The sequence below is a fragment of the Lissotriton helveticus genome, chromosome 5_1 (assembly GCF_964261635.1).
Source record: "Lissotriton helveticus chromosome 5_1, aLisHel1.1, whole genome shotgun sequence".
Classification (NCBI taxonomy): domain Eukaryota; kingdom Metazoa; phylum Chordata; class Amphibia; order Caudata; family Salamandridae; genus Lissotriton; species Lissotriton helveticus.
In genome coordinates this window covers 1657946617-1657959931 of record NC_136065.1, presented here as the reverse complement: position 1 = coordinate 1657959931, position 13315 = coordinate 1657946617, and the positions used below count along the sequence as shown (strand labels likewise).

The window sequence follows — 13315 nt, the reverse complement described above, 5'->3', positions numbered from 1 at the left end:
CCTTTACATTGTTAATCCATACTTTGTTATTTTTAGTCGGCCTTGTTTATTTAAATTATGTTTTCAGTTTGCAGTTTTTCAAAGCCAATAATATTCTTTCTGTATGAAAATAAGAATATTTTTCTGTCAAGTGCACTAAAATGGAACCGTTTCTATGCCTGTTCTAAGCTCCCCTGCCAAGTAAGAAGCACCCATAACTTTCTACAAAACTTTTCTGCAGTTGTAATTTTAAAGAAATCGAAAACTTTTACATGCAAATATCGCCAATAATTGGGCTGTGTCATAATTCTAGCTAACCACCATGAGTTCGTTTGGCTTGCCAGTGCTTGTTTGAGTAGGAAATGACTAGCAAATGACTAACATTTTTACTGTTGCTTTACTTTAAAGACATAGGTCAAGTGCCATATAATGTTTGCCGACAAAGTGGTGCATGACATGTTTAACATGGAGATTGGTGTTTAATTTTCCTTTCCTTGATTGCAAAGTAATAGAAATGTGTAACCTGAACCTAGCCCGAATCTCTGAACAATGTCAAACGTTTTGTAACGCACAGCAACATTGAAATACTTGCCGATATGTAAAAAGGTATCAGTGGGCAAGAAAAGTTCATTAGGGATATTGCTTGTTTTTGTAATTCGAAAGTTTGATGGAAACAATGATTTTAACAGGGTAAAAACATACCAAGACACTTAAGCTGTATGATGCGCAAATTATATTTATATCCATAATCATTTATGGGCTGCATGAGTTTAGCAGTGAAGCAGCGTGATTGATGCAAATGTAAGGGACATTTGAATGGTAAGTATCCCAAATGTAAAAGCCAGTAGACTAACAGCCCAAGCTATAGGTATATGTTTGTGACGATGTGCATCACTGGGCAGTTACTACTCATCAGCCCTACCCTGCCAAGCGTGCCTGGCTCATTTGCTAGACGTTGTGAAAAACTTGTATTTTTCACAACCAATGTAACTTCACTGACAATCATTGCAGTACCCCGACTCTGAAAATTGTCCCAGCGCCAAACTTGCTGTGAATTTCAGAATAGAATTTCTAAAAATAAGATCATTTACTGAATTTGAAAGTGAATACCTCCTAATTCAGATGCTGGTTTTGATCACTGTGTAGTGTTAGTAAATATGTCCGTTGTTATTCCATCAGTTGTAACATATAACTTATGGGGTCCCTTATGAACTGATTTTAATAAGCTTCTGAAGATCTCTGTAGGGTGTTGCTGGTGGTATGGCAGAATCTAGAAGGCTTTTTTTGCTTGCGATCATTAAACACTGTGACAAATTTTTATGAAATGCAGAGTGTGTTTAAAGATGGCACGTGATGAGCAGAGAAAACGAATTTGGAGAATCTCGGATGATCTGATGGTGGACCATGTCATGTATGGTGTCATGTATGGGGAGACAGTGCTGCTGAGCAAGAACGGGCTTGGCTTTGGCAAAAGCATGGGACAGAAATGGTGAGTCCAGGGGTTAGATTTTAAATTGCTTGACATCTGTGACAAGTGTGTATTTAAGCCCAGACACAGAGGAATATAGTGGTCTAGTCTGCAGCTGGTGGCCGCTGATATGGCTGATCTTCTGCCATCAATAGAAAGGAAGATTGGGCCTTGGCTTCAGCATGTGGTAGGTACAGGAGGAGACAACTGCAGAAGACGTCCATCTTTAATTTAGAGTCTATTTTAGATTCTAGGCTCTTCGCTGGATTACTTGGCTGAGGTGTCTAGCCAGTGAATTAACTTGGACACAGTAGATAGAAAGGAATCACCACCAACCACTAGAACTGCTGCCATCTTTGTGTTCAGCTTCAGCCAAATAACTGTCCATCCATTTTCACACTCTACATAGGCAATTACTTACATTCTCCTAACCTGGTTAAAGAGAAGGAGGAATAGAAGAGGGGCCAAGGAACAAGAAAAGGGACTAAATCTCAGAAATTAAAGTAGAAGTTTTTTTAACTCCACTTTCAAGAACAGTTTATGAGACTGATTTGCATATGACTGGGCCGAAACTGGGGTGGCGTGCTGAGCAAAAACACAATAGATTAAACTCAGATCTGTGACTTGGGGTGAATGTTTGATTTTTTGTCAGCATTCTGTCCATCATCTGTTCATTTTGCTTTTGGTGCCCCGAGTGGGAAGGATACGCCCAGAGGTGGGTCCCTTGCTCACTGTGCCACTGGATTCAAGGTATCCGGGCTGATGAGGGGTGAAACCCCGAAACCAGTCCCAGGATGCTTGTTTCCGGTCCAGGGAGGACCTGGCCTGGCAGTTCGGGCTGGACTGCTCCCATGGGTAGCTGGGTCAAGACTGATTTGCATATGGCTTGGTTCAACCTGCGGTGGAGTGGTGAGCAAAACAATGGTGGATTAAACCCAGATCTGTGACTGGGGGTGAATGTTTGATTTGTTCACCATTCCGTCCATCATCTGTTCTTTTTGCAGAATGTATTGGTTGGTCTTTCAACTGTGTTTTGGCACAGCCTGAAAGTGTGTGATTTAGTTTTTGAAGCCCACCAACAGTTTTAAAGTCTTTTAAAGACGCTCTGTTTAATCCCTTGAGAAATGCTTGTTGTTCAGTACCAACCTGGCCGCTCAAATGTATCCAAACGAGTTCCCCGAATGTGTATGAATACCTGTGGTACTCTTTCGGATTAACCATCATCAAAGCTGTTTAAGGGATTTAAAGGGCTGATACAGTGCCAACGCTAAACCAAGGCTCTTGCGAAACCTTTCTGGCCGCGGTCATTTTCAATCCCACCTGCTACTCCCATAAGATTTGGCTCCCCCGTAGAACCTCTCACATTGTTTGCCTTTCCACAGAAAGGGAGATGTTGGGTGTAATCTGAGGTCAGGCTGATAAATCAATGACTACCAAGGCCTCAGCGCCCTTATATAGAGGCGGTGCCTCCCAGGAGGGTCTCACATTCCCTCTCACTGCACCATGACTCTCCTGGCTCTGCTCTGCTCCCTGGCCCTGGCCGGCACCGCCCTCGGTAAGTGACAGTAGTCACACTTCATCATTGCTGGCTGCTAGGAAGAGTCTCTGGGGGTCTCACGGCTGCTTGTAATCAGACAAGGGAGCAAAGAGGAACGCACAGTACGCCCTGTCCAGATCAGGTCACGTATGCAAAGCTTAGGGCGAAGAAGATGGCCATTCAGATTCATGTGAGGAAATAAGTCTGTTTTGTATGTTATTGCTGTACAGGTGTTATCCGTCTCCAGAGTGCTGCATGCTCAGCATCTTGAAGCATAAACCACAATGAGAGAGTAGAAACGGTCTTTTGAAACTTGAGATGCCGCTTAGTGGCTCAGTGTAATAAGCTAACAGTGCGATATTTTATGCTTTCCTTGATGGACCCATAGGTACCGTCTTATAAAAGGGAGGCGTGTTTGAAGATATACCTAGCACTGGAACAGTCTCAAGGTTGCTCTTTACCAGTTTCAGACACCATGCATTCAGAGGGGATTTCAAACATATTTCTGCGTTTGTTCACTATGGCAGACAGGTCGAAAGTGATGAGACAGGTAGAGCCGCGTGAGTGGCAAACATCCAACTACTGTGCGGCTTGCCGTTCAGCCCTAGCGCTCTCATGACCGCCCACTGGAAGCGCTGAGAGGCTCCTTAGAACGCTGTAGAGGCACTTGGCTGCCTTCAGCATGAGAGGCACAGGGATCAGGGACCAGTAGTTTAAATAAATATTAAAGACTTTGGAAACATCCCACACGGATTACACGTGCTCTCTATCGGCCTTCCATCACCTGCTGCTTGGGATTGCAGACGGGTATTATCAATCCCTCCCCAAGTAGCTTTTTTTGTAACTGATATTTGGCCATCAAACTTCTACTACTAATCGATCTGACAAACTGTACGTGTGCGGGGGGTGGAGGTTCACTCTCATGTGCTGTAAGTGGGATTTGCGAATTCACATGGCATTATTAATTTTCGCCTCCTAGTCATGACTCAGCAAGAACATATCGCTGAGCTGACTCATCACTCCTCAGACGGGACTCTGTGTACACTCCCTAATGCTCCTTTGACTGTCTGCAGTTGAGGAATAGACAGCCATTATATCCAGAGTATGCCTTGAGGCTGACACTGAGCACAGGCCAGAAGACTGGCCGCCTCACTTGCAGCATTTCCAAGCTGATCGCAGCTTCATCAGGGCATAGGACAATTTGAATCATTTCTGTAAGCGAAGGACGCACAGACTCCTGCGGGCCGTACAAGGTGGAGGTGCATTCTATTATTTTAGTTGACCTTATTTTGGGGCCTAGAGTGGGGATCCACATTTAGCGACCACAGTAAAGTTGAGAAATCCAATGGAATGGTTTCTCGAGGCCGTTCAAATAAAGGAAATAAGTTCAGGACCAACAGGCATACCTAGTAGATTTGGAACATACATTCTACAATTCATTAGGCAGGACCCCTGGTGCCCGCTCTCTCAGTTTCACTGCCCCATGCGCTCAAGCTACCACCATGTCCGACCACCACCAAGTTAGGATGCTGGAGTTGGGCTGAGAGTTGCCCTGAATCTCCTTATTAGACAGTATAGTTATCAGGATCAGAAGGGCAACCTTGAGAATTCCCAGCATTATGTTATGACCTTTAGCTCCAAAGTGCTCAAATCCATGTGACACTCACAATAGTGTGATGCTTTTCCAGTTGAGGCGGCTCTCACCAGAGATGTTGTGTCATAGCACAAGAGACTGCATTCTTCACCAGATTAGCAGGCCTAGAACTATCCCCTAGAATATGAGGGAATAACTCGCAGGAATAATCCTACAAAATAATCTGTAACAAGAAGGCTAGTGAATATATAGAAACATTGGCAAATATAGAATACATTAGCTAATTCGAGGAACCTTGTAACCATGTTGCAGACGCACGACCACACTTGCCGAGTTACTGAGCAGACAGGTGATTGTCTGCGTGAGGAGTAGGTGTTTCGTTTGATGCTGCTGAACCGCTGCTCAAAACACAACTTAATATGTATATTTCACATTTTGATAACTGAAATGAGGGCTCAGCTGTACATTTCTAACCCAGTTTAAAGAACTTGATTGTACCCCACCATTCCCCATTCGTGGCTTGCAATGAGTACCGTATTCTTGACTAGCAGTTGGTACCGTCCCAGATTCTGTCCATCTCACCATCTCTCTTCCAGATCATCTGATTTTAATAGGACATGAGATGCCTGTTCAAAGTTTCGTAAATGCCGAATTTCCTCCAATAGCTCCTCTCTATTTTCTTGTCTTTGTTGCTCCGCCAGACTTGAAAACGTACATTTTATGGGAAGCGTAATTTATTGCGCTGCCCAATAAATCGTAAGGCGTTTTCCACTTATTAATGTGTGCATGTCCCTGAACTAATAGAACTCGTTTGCATTCTAGGCTGTGGTGAACCAGACATCTACCCTGTCCTGAGTGGCTTCGCACGGGTTGCAAATGGTGAAGAAGCTGTCCCCGGGTCATGGCCGTGGCAGGTCTCCATACAGGTAACAACCTCGGACCTGGGGATCTGGGTTCGAATCTCGGTAACGACGCCAAAAGCTCCTGTGATTCTGGGCAAATCACTTAATCTCCCCGTGCCTAAAAATGAAAGTGTGTGTCCTCATGTAAAAACGTAACTTGTGCTATGTAAAGCGCTCTGATACCTGATTCGGTTCGGGTCTAGTTCGCGCTATTTAAACTCTACAAAAAAACAAAAACGTGTCAGCAGAACATCAGACATATGAAAGCTTTGTACATGACCAATGACAGGAGATGTTCATGCAAGAATCACCGCATGAAGCCTTTAGAAGAACATACAAGTGTACACCTAAGTGCATAGTGGGTAATGCACGTTATCTCAGGCTTCTTGGGCACACACACTGTCCTCCACCCTCCAACCATTTATTGTCATGCTGAGATCATTATAATGGGAAACATGCATTGAAGGGAAATCTTGAATCATTGACCTTTTCGGCACACTTTCAGCCAGGAAACCATCAGGCTGCAGACTAAGAAGTGTAAAAAAGAAAAAAAACAAGACAATATGCCTTTGTATATATTGTTTCATGATCTGGAACACAATGCCCGTATCCCTCAGGACCGCACCAACGCTGCTCCAAATCAAGGAAGAGTTGAAGCCTCACTTCTTCAAAGAACATTACATCAGAATGCATTAACAGTCCACAACTGTGTTATCACTCATTGATTCTGTGCATATCTTTCACCAGGCACAGGCCTCTGCTGCCTTTTGGCTAGGGCCGCACTATAGATACTTATATATATCTATACAATGTCATTCTTTAGCTCAGTACAGCTTTAGGGTCAGATGAAGGATTTGACACGGTTGTCACTCTTATTGTTCCAAAATGCACAATGGGTAAATGGTTCATGAAGATTCTCAACCTTTTTGCAGCTCATGACACTCATCAGTTGGGCCCGATGGAGCTGGGGCCAGCATCCCTTTGCGTGTGTGCTTGCCAGTTTACTGGTACCAGGAATGGATCCCGGCTTGTTTGGATCAAATGGTACTGGCTGCCTTGGCTCTAGTGTGCAAGTGGCAAACCAGTAGATGTTTTTCTCCAAATCCAGTACGCCTTGCTTAATATATGTGATGACTGCTCAGGGCATAGAGGAATACAGTCTTGTTTATGCAATTGACTCTTCACGTGCATCCCAGACTGGATGGAAAGACATTGGTACAAGGCAGCAAGGACAACTATGTTGTCGACAGAACATTCTTGGGACACATCAAATGAGTCATCATTCACTATGAGGACTCACTCAATAGTGTGGGGGATGTTGTTTTATCATTAATTGCTTTTTTATATATAAAGTTCTCTTGTTTCCAAGAGCTATCCCCACCTAAGACTAACTCATCCCTTAAAATGTTGGAACTGTGTATTTTCTAAATGTTAATGATAATGCATTCAGAAAATAATTGTGCATATACATTGTTTGTAATGCATTGACTAGGGACCATAACATAAAAAAATCCAATAAAGAGCACTGTAAAAACAGACACTCTCCATGTTTAATACCAATAATAAAACAAGGATTTAACTCCCAATGTATGTGACAGTGGGGTGCACAGCACTAACATCTGTAATGACCTCCAGGGTATGTGAAGACAGCCATTTTGATGCATGAACCTCCTGATGCCACATCCAACCTGACAGCACTCTACAGCCAAATAAAGTAGTTGGGGTTGAAGATTGTGGCCACCGAGCCGCTAATTGAAGCCCTATTGCTAGCGATCAACTTCTGGTCTAGGGTAATATTTTTATCTCTCACTGTGTTGCCTTTCTTTGCTGGATAGTGCTGGTGGAACATAGGCACAGACAGCAACCATGAGCAGGTAAAGCAGCAGATTAGCAAAGGCCCAATGGGTACAGGGCACCATTCACCTCTCGATGAGCCTCAGAGGACGTGGTGCAGATGGTTCTTGTCATGTTTGTACTTCAGCAGGCCATGGGGGGAACTCCTGGGAACTCTTCAGTCCCAGAAAGAGACGTACAGGTACTTCCACCATATCTCTGCCTCCAAATACCCTCCCCACTAGGCTTGCAATCAGTCATGACATGCTTTGGCATGGTGGTATCAACTAGGATTTTACCTCTAAATCAAATATCAAGGGGGAGAGGAGGAGCTTTAGCTGGAGGAGGATATCTTCTTATCCAGATAATCTCTAAATCAGGACCTGAGTGGACAAGAACCAGTTACTGTGCATAAGAGCCTCATGCAGGTAAAAGGCTCAGTGTCCCATCCAGGAACGCTTTCTCGTATAATTGAACTGATTGAAGCACACAGCTACATCTGTCTAGGAGCCTAGAGTGGTCTCCATATATGTCGATAACCTGTCTTCATAATGTTTGTTCTTGCAGGAGTTGGATGGATGGCATATTTGTGGAGGGACGCTTATTAGTGCAAAGTGGGTCATCACCTCTATCACCTGCTCAGTGACGTAAGTTGCCAATATTTCAACATTAACAGGAAAAGCAACCACTGAATTTTTTTTGAAGTTTTGTATTTTGTCTCCATGTTATCTCTGTGGGCTGTGTAGAGCTGTCCATCTCACATGAGCTACAAAGAGAAATTTGTTGAAGAATGAGTCTCATGTTAGATCTCAGGGTAGCTATTCATTGGCGCTTATTTTTACTGTATTCAAGAGTAGGGTTAAAATCCTAAATATGCGGAGTGTCCTAAGAACCTGCAAAATATGATTCAATACCACCCACTGTGTGGCAATATCAAAGTGTAGAACATTGGAGAAGCACCATCAATACAAATTAAACTGTTGGCATTTTTACCTGTATTATGCTGTCTCAGATCGTTGGAGAATAAACACCTCACAGCTAAAAATATTGTTATATATTTTATTCTGAATCAAATCTATGGGGCAAGGCTGGCTAGTCACTTAATCCTTCTAGAAACTAGATTAGTGCTTTTGTGAGCTTGGTGTAACCGTGAAACTACTGGTGCCATTTGCTGATTGAAGGAAAAGAAGGGATGTGTCTGCTTTGTTACTAAAATAGAAACCCAAAATATTAGATTTGGTACCCATTGCCAACACCCTTCTTCACACAAATGGGGTTATTTTCCTGATCTCCCACAAATTCCACTATGGAAGATAAGATTGTGGGCAACAACTGACCAGCTCACAATGACATACAGCAAACTAATTGGTTGATGCCTGGCAGATGACTTGCTCATACCTTTGTGCAAAGGGATTTACACACAGGCTTCATGGCTATCATGCCCACTTAATGACGTCATAGACTCCAGGCTCCCCTTTCATAGATTTTTCCTTATTGTTGCTTGAAGCCTCCATTCTATAAGTGTACTACCTAAACTCCGCACTCATCCTTGTCACCCTTCCATCTCACATGACTCACACCACAACACATTGCAGTGAAACGCGTCTTTCAGCCATACTATCTACATTTACATTTTCAACCTGGGAAATCCTTGTTGTCCATGTAACTAAGGTGACCAAAGTCACCCCAATGAATCTTGACTCACTGTTAATACTCCTGATGCTTCTACTGTTTATTCTCCAATTTCCCTTATTCTCGCTATCATTATCTTCCTTGCTCACAACTTTTCCTATTACTGTCACATCATTTTAATCACCAAAATTCTCTTCTCGTTCATCATCTTCACCGCTTTATTACCATTTTAAAATCTAGGGCAATGGTAATGTCTTCCTTCAATTTGGGATCACAAGTAAACTCTCCTGAATTTTCTATGTGCACATTCTCAATAGCAGCTGTTCTTTGGGGCACTAATGCAATTTCCTAATTTGCAATGAACCTCCCCAATTCTGCACTATATTCATCCTAGCTGCAGGATTGGTGGTAGGGGCTGGGAAGAGAGGTAGGGGTTCAGAATAGTCCTGGGACTGTTACATGGTGATGAGACGTACCTTGAAGAGGAGGGTATTGAACTCTTTCCTATAGAGTAGGGTGGGAGGTACTTGGTGGATTGTGATCTGAATGGTATTGCACAATAGTAAAAAATAACGACTGCAGCATCAGTTGTTCAAATCATGATCTTCAAAATGATGGACGATAAAACACCTCACAAAGGGTTAACAATTTAGACAGAAGAGCAAAATATGCGTTATGCCAGAACCTCTTCTGATCTCAAAGTCGCAGTTAATCAAAGGCAAAGAAGCACAAAAGACTCAATCATGCATGCACCAGCCTTGGCATTCTGGTTGGAGTGCACTACTGATGTGCCCTTGCATGTAGGTCCTGTTGTTTTCCAAGCTCAAACATTCCTTTACTTTCTCAAGTAGTGAAAACGCTACTGCTTTGTTATATTGCAAAGTGAACAGAGTTTATACCTTGCTTTTGGAGGTTTGTTATAGCATTGGTTATTGCCAGGGTTGTGCCATGTCCCTTGTTGCATGGTTCCTGCCAGTTGTCCTTCCCATCCTCTTGCCCCAAGAAAGATCCGAGCCCTAGGCGAGGGACACTCTCCTCACACCCAACATCTGGCAGTCCTTTCGATACCAAGAGGTACCTACTGTTATCTCTTCCATGGCTCGAGTCATCAATCCATCATTGTGTCAATCACCACAGTGAGCATCTTGCTACCAACCAGTTTTCCTTCTGTTACTCTAGTGCTGTAAAATGCAATCTAGTCTTCATTTGTAGACTCTACAGAGTTAAGTTACATTTTGTGTTTTGTTCTATTTTCTTTTATAAATGCTTGAAATTGTTTTGCTCTGTGTAAGTGAATTAATGACATACTTTATAGTGTGATGTGTAAGACTACATTACTGTCTGACAAGGTCATGAGATAGCGATATAGATATTTGCACTTCAGATCTAAATATGGGGTTTAAGCAAAAATCACCCAATCTCTCTTGTCTCTGTACAAGTCCTCTCAGCCCAAAGAACGTCTCTCTCACTTCTGAAACCAGTTACAGATCATTCCTTAAGTGTAGTCATGGCTCAAAAAACTATCTTTTTCCTTTATCAGAACATCCCATCAAGTGGTTCTTGGAGAACACGAACTGGAAAACAACGCAGAGGTCACTAAAACTTTAGCCATTGCTCAGGTAAGAAAAAGTCTGATGGGAACTACCAAATGTAATATTAAGACAAAACTGTACATTCACCATATATATACAATGATTAAATTGGGCTGTCGGTGTCCCGGGTCACTATCGTTTGTCGCTGGCGTCAAACCTATACGTTTTTGTAGTGATTTGAACTAATTCTCCATTTAAAGAAATCTTTTATGCTTACTCCAAATAAACTTTAGGAACACTCATGGGGTAACTTGATATTTTAATTTAAAGCAGATGCCTTTTCAGCCATGATGCTTTCCTTAGTTTTTGTCAATTAAAACAAATAGCATAACTACCCCTGCATACAGAGTTCACAATACTTAAACTCCTCAGCCTCACTCTGATTGGAGGATTTCACACTATTGCCAGTTAAAGGGGATTGTACTCAATCTTGGAAGTGGGAGTATGAGCATTTGTTTCTTTTTCCATCGTAGTCAAGTTCAATCAAAAGGATAATTCCAATTTTGTGACACAAGAAAAGGATCATTGATGATTTAAGTTGAAGAAAAAGTTTTTTTATTGGCATCAGTCACTTTGTCATTTCATTTGTGCAAAAAAAAATCAATTTTTTCTGTGTAATTGCTGGATCGCCACTACACGGGATTACCTCGGGACCCTCTTTGCTGTGGAATTAAATACCTGTTGATGTTAATGCACATATGAATCCTCTGACCGCATGATTGCTGAATAGGATAATTAACCCTGAGAAAGCCCTGCCTAAAATCCCCCACAAAGGGCGAAACACGTGTCAGCTGTTCCATTTCTCCCAAAAAATTGATTTTTTTTGCACAAATGAAATGACAAAGTGGCTGATGCAATAAAAATCTTTTTCTTCAACCTAATTCATCGATGATCATTTTCTTGTGTCACAAAATTAGAATGATCCTTTTGATTGAACTTTACTATGAATGAAAGAGAAACACATGCTCATACTCCCACTTCCACTTAACATTTTGAGGCTGGAAAGGTCCAGAGCCTTGAGCATAGTTTCTCTATTATAGTAGGAATTAATATCCAGATTCAGGACCTCTCTTTTTGCTTTGGTTGTACTTAATCTTGTTCACTGCGGCCACCATAATAAAATGCTAATGTAAATCATCTCTCAGATGAAAGTATCTGTATTTCCCCACATTGCATTGATTTAAGGTTCAGTGCCCACACACACCATATCTCATAATTGGCATCGGGACATTAGGAGACTGGCGGCCATATTTGCATATTGAATGGCTCCCTTCACACACTCCTGTCATTCCATTCTTCATGCCAGAAACACCTCGCTTGCCCCTTATTACGAAAATCATGCCAGTAGGTGTCAGTTTATGTAACTGAACAGCCTTGAGCTGAATAACTCAGAGCCTTGGGCGACGGGAATCCTTTCAATGCAGGAGGCCTGGCACTCTCCTAGTTAAACACAAAATGAAATTCCACCAACTTGTGCCGAACTCAGCGGCGAGTGCTGCCGTGAGCTTGAGAGTTGATGCTCATTGTATTGTATTGTATTGTAATTGTATTTATATAGCGCTTACTACCTTACTACCCCTGACGAGGCGTCAAAGTGCACGCTACTCATGAACTATGCACACTCCAAAGAAAGTTACGAAGTACTCACGGGGTAACTATGCTTGTTATATAGTTACATGTATATGTAACATTTACTATAACCGCCTTCCAGGAATATTTATTGGTGTGTGAATACATGGTATTTATTGTGTTCATTATTGCAGTTTAGCAACATATGCTGCACTGGACCCACTTTGTTGAGGCTTGCTCTCTTTTGTACCATACCGTTTTATACCGAAATATATAATGGTGCAAGTGTCAGTAGGTATTAAATCTGTTAATCCATCTCGTAAATGTAACATGCACCATCTTTGTTTATAAAAAGAGCGTGTTTGACACCTAATCTGTTGGGATCTCTGTGAGAGTATCACCGTCCAGGATGTTTGGAGATCCAGGGCTACCTTTGTTACCATTCCTCTCATTTAGAGTTGTTTCACATATAAAGTGCTTGTACTTTGCTAATTCATGAGCTGGTGTTCCAGATTTTTATCACCATCCAGGATGTTTGATGTTTGTTCCAGGACTACTTTTGTTACCATTCCTCACCTTTGGAGCTGTTTCTCATGTAAGGTGCTAGTGCTTTATCACTTCATAAGCTGCTGTGCAGATTTGTGTTGGATTACGTGCAATTGTTGTGAGCCGTTTGAGCACACAGGGCCATAAACTCGTCGTTTTTTATGTCCGATGGCTGCGACCAGTCCCTGGAGGAGGGCACCCTTCTCTTTCTTCTGTTGGCCGAGACCTCCGGTACTATTCTTTGCTGACTGTAGTCCGCACAGCTAGCACGGAGCAAATTGATGTATTGGCAGTTTTCAGTATGATGGAGCTGTTGGAAGGGGGTTTTGGGCTCAGTCCCTGCTTCCTGTGCTTGACCCGTGCTCTTTCAAGGTCCTGTGTTTGAAGTAACACAGAATCAGCATTTGGACTGAGAGAAAGCAGGGTCCACTGGCAGAGTGGAGGGAAATGCCGCCCCTTATAGATGGTTCAAATCGTTCACAGCGGGCCAGAATGTGAGGTTCTTTTTGTGTGAGACATACAGCGGAAGCCTTGAAGCAGGTGTTTGCTTTTCCTCTTAGTCATAGTTGCGTGAGGAGGATCCTCCTTTCGATTGCTAGGGACGGGCAACAGCACAGGAGGTGTAGCCAAGACACTCGTTTATAATTAGATAGCGGCATGCCC

The 13315-nt window shown here is 42.6% G+C and overlaps 1 protein-coding gene across 1 annotated transcript in view; it reads left to right on the top strand.

Moving 5' to 3' along the window:
- The first annotated feature begins 2943 nt into the window (after positions 1–2943).
- LOC144755693 (chymotrypsinogen B-like) overlaps positions 2944–13315 on the top strand; it is a 30197-nt gene continuing 19825 nt past the window's right edge. The window contains exons 1-4 of the mRNA XM_078644871.1: positions 2944–3002; positions 5401–5504; positions 7881–7960; positions 10486–10564. Of these exons, the coding sequence (XP_078500997.1) occupies positions 2951–3002; positions 5401–5504; positions 7881–7960; positions 10486–10564 (315 nt within the window). The 5' untranslated portion in view covers positions 2944–2950. The remainder of the gene's footprint in view (positions 3003–5400; positions 5505–7880; positions 7961–10485; positions 10565–13315) is intronic.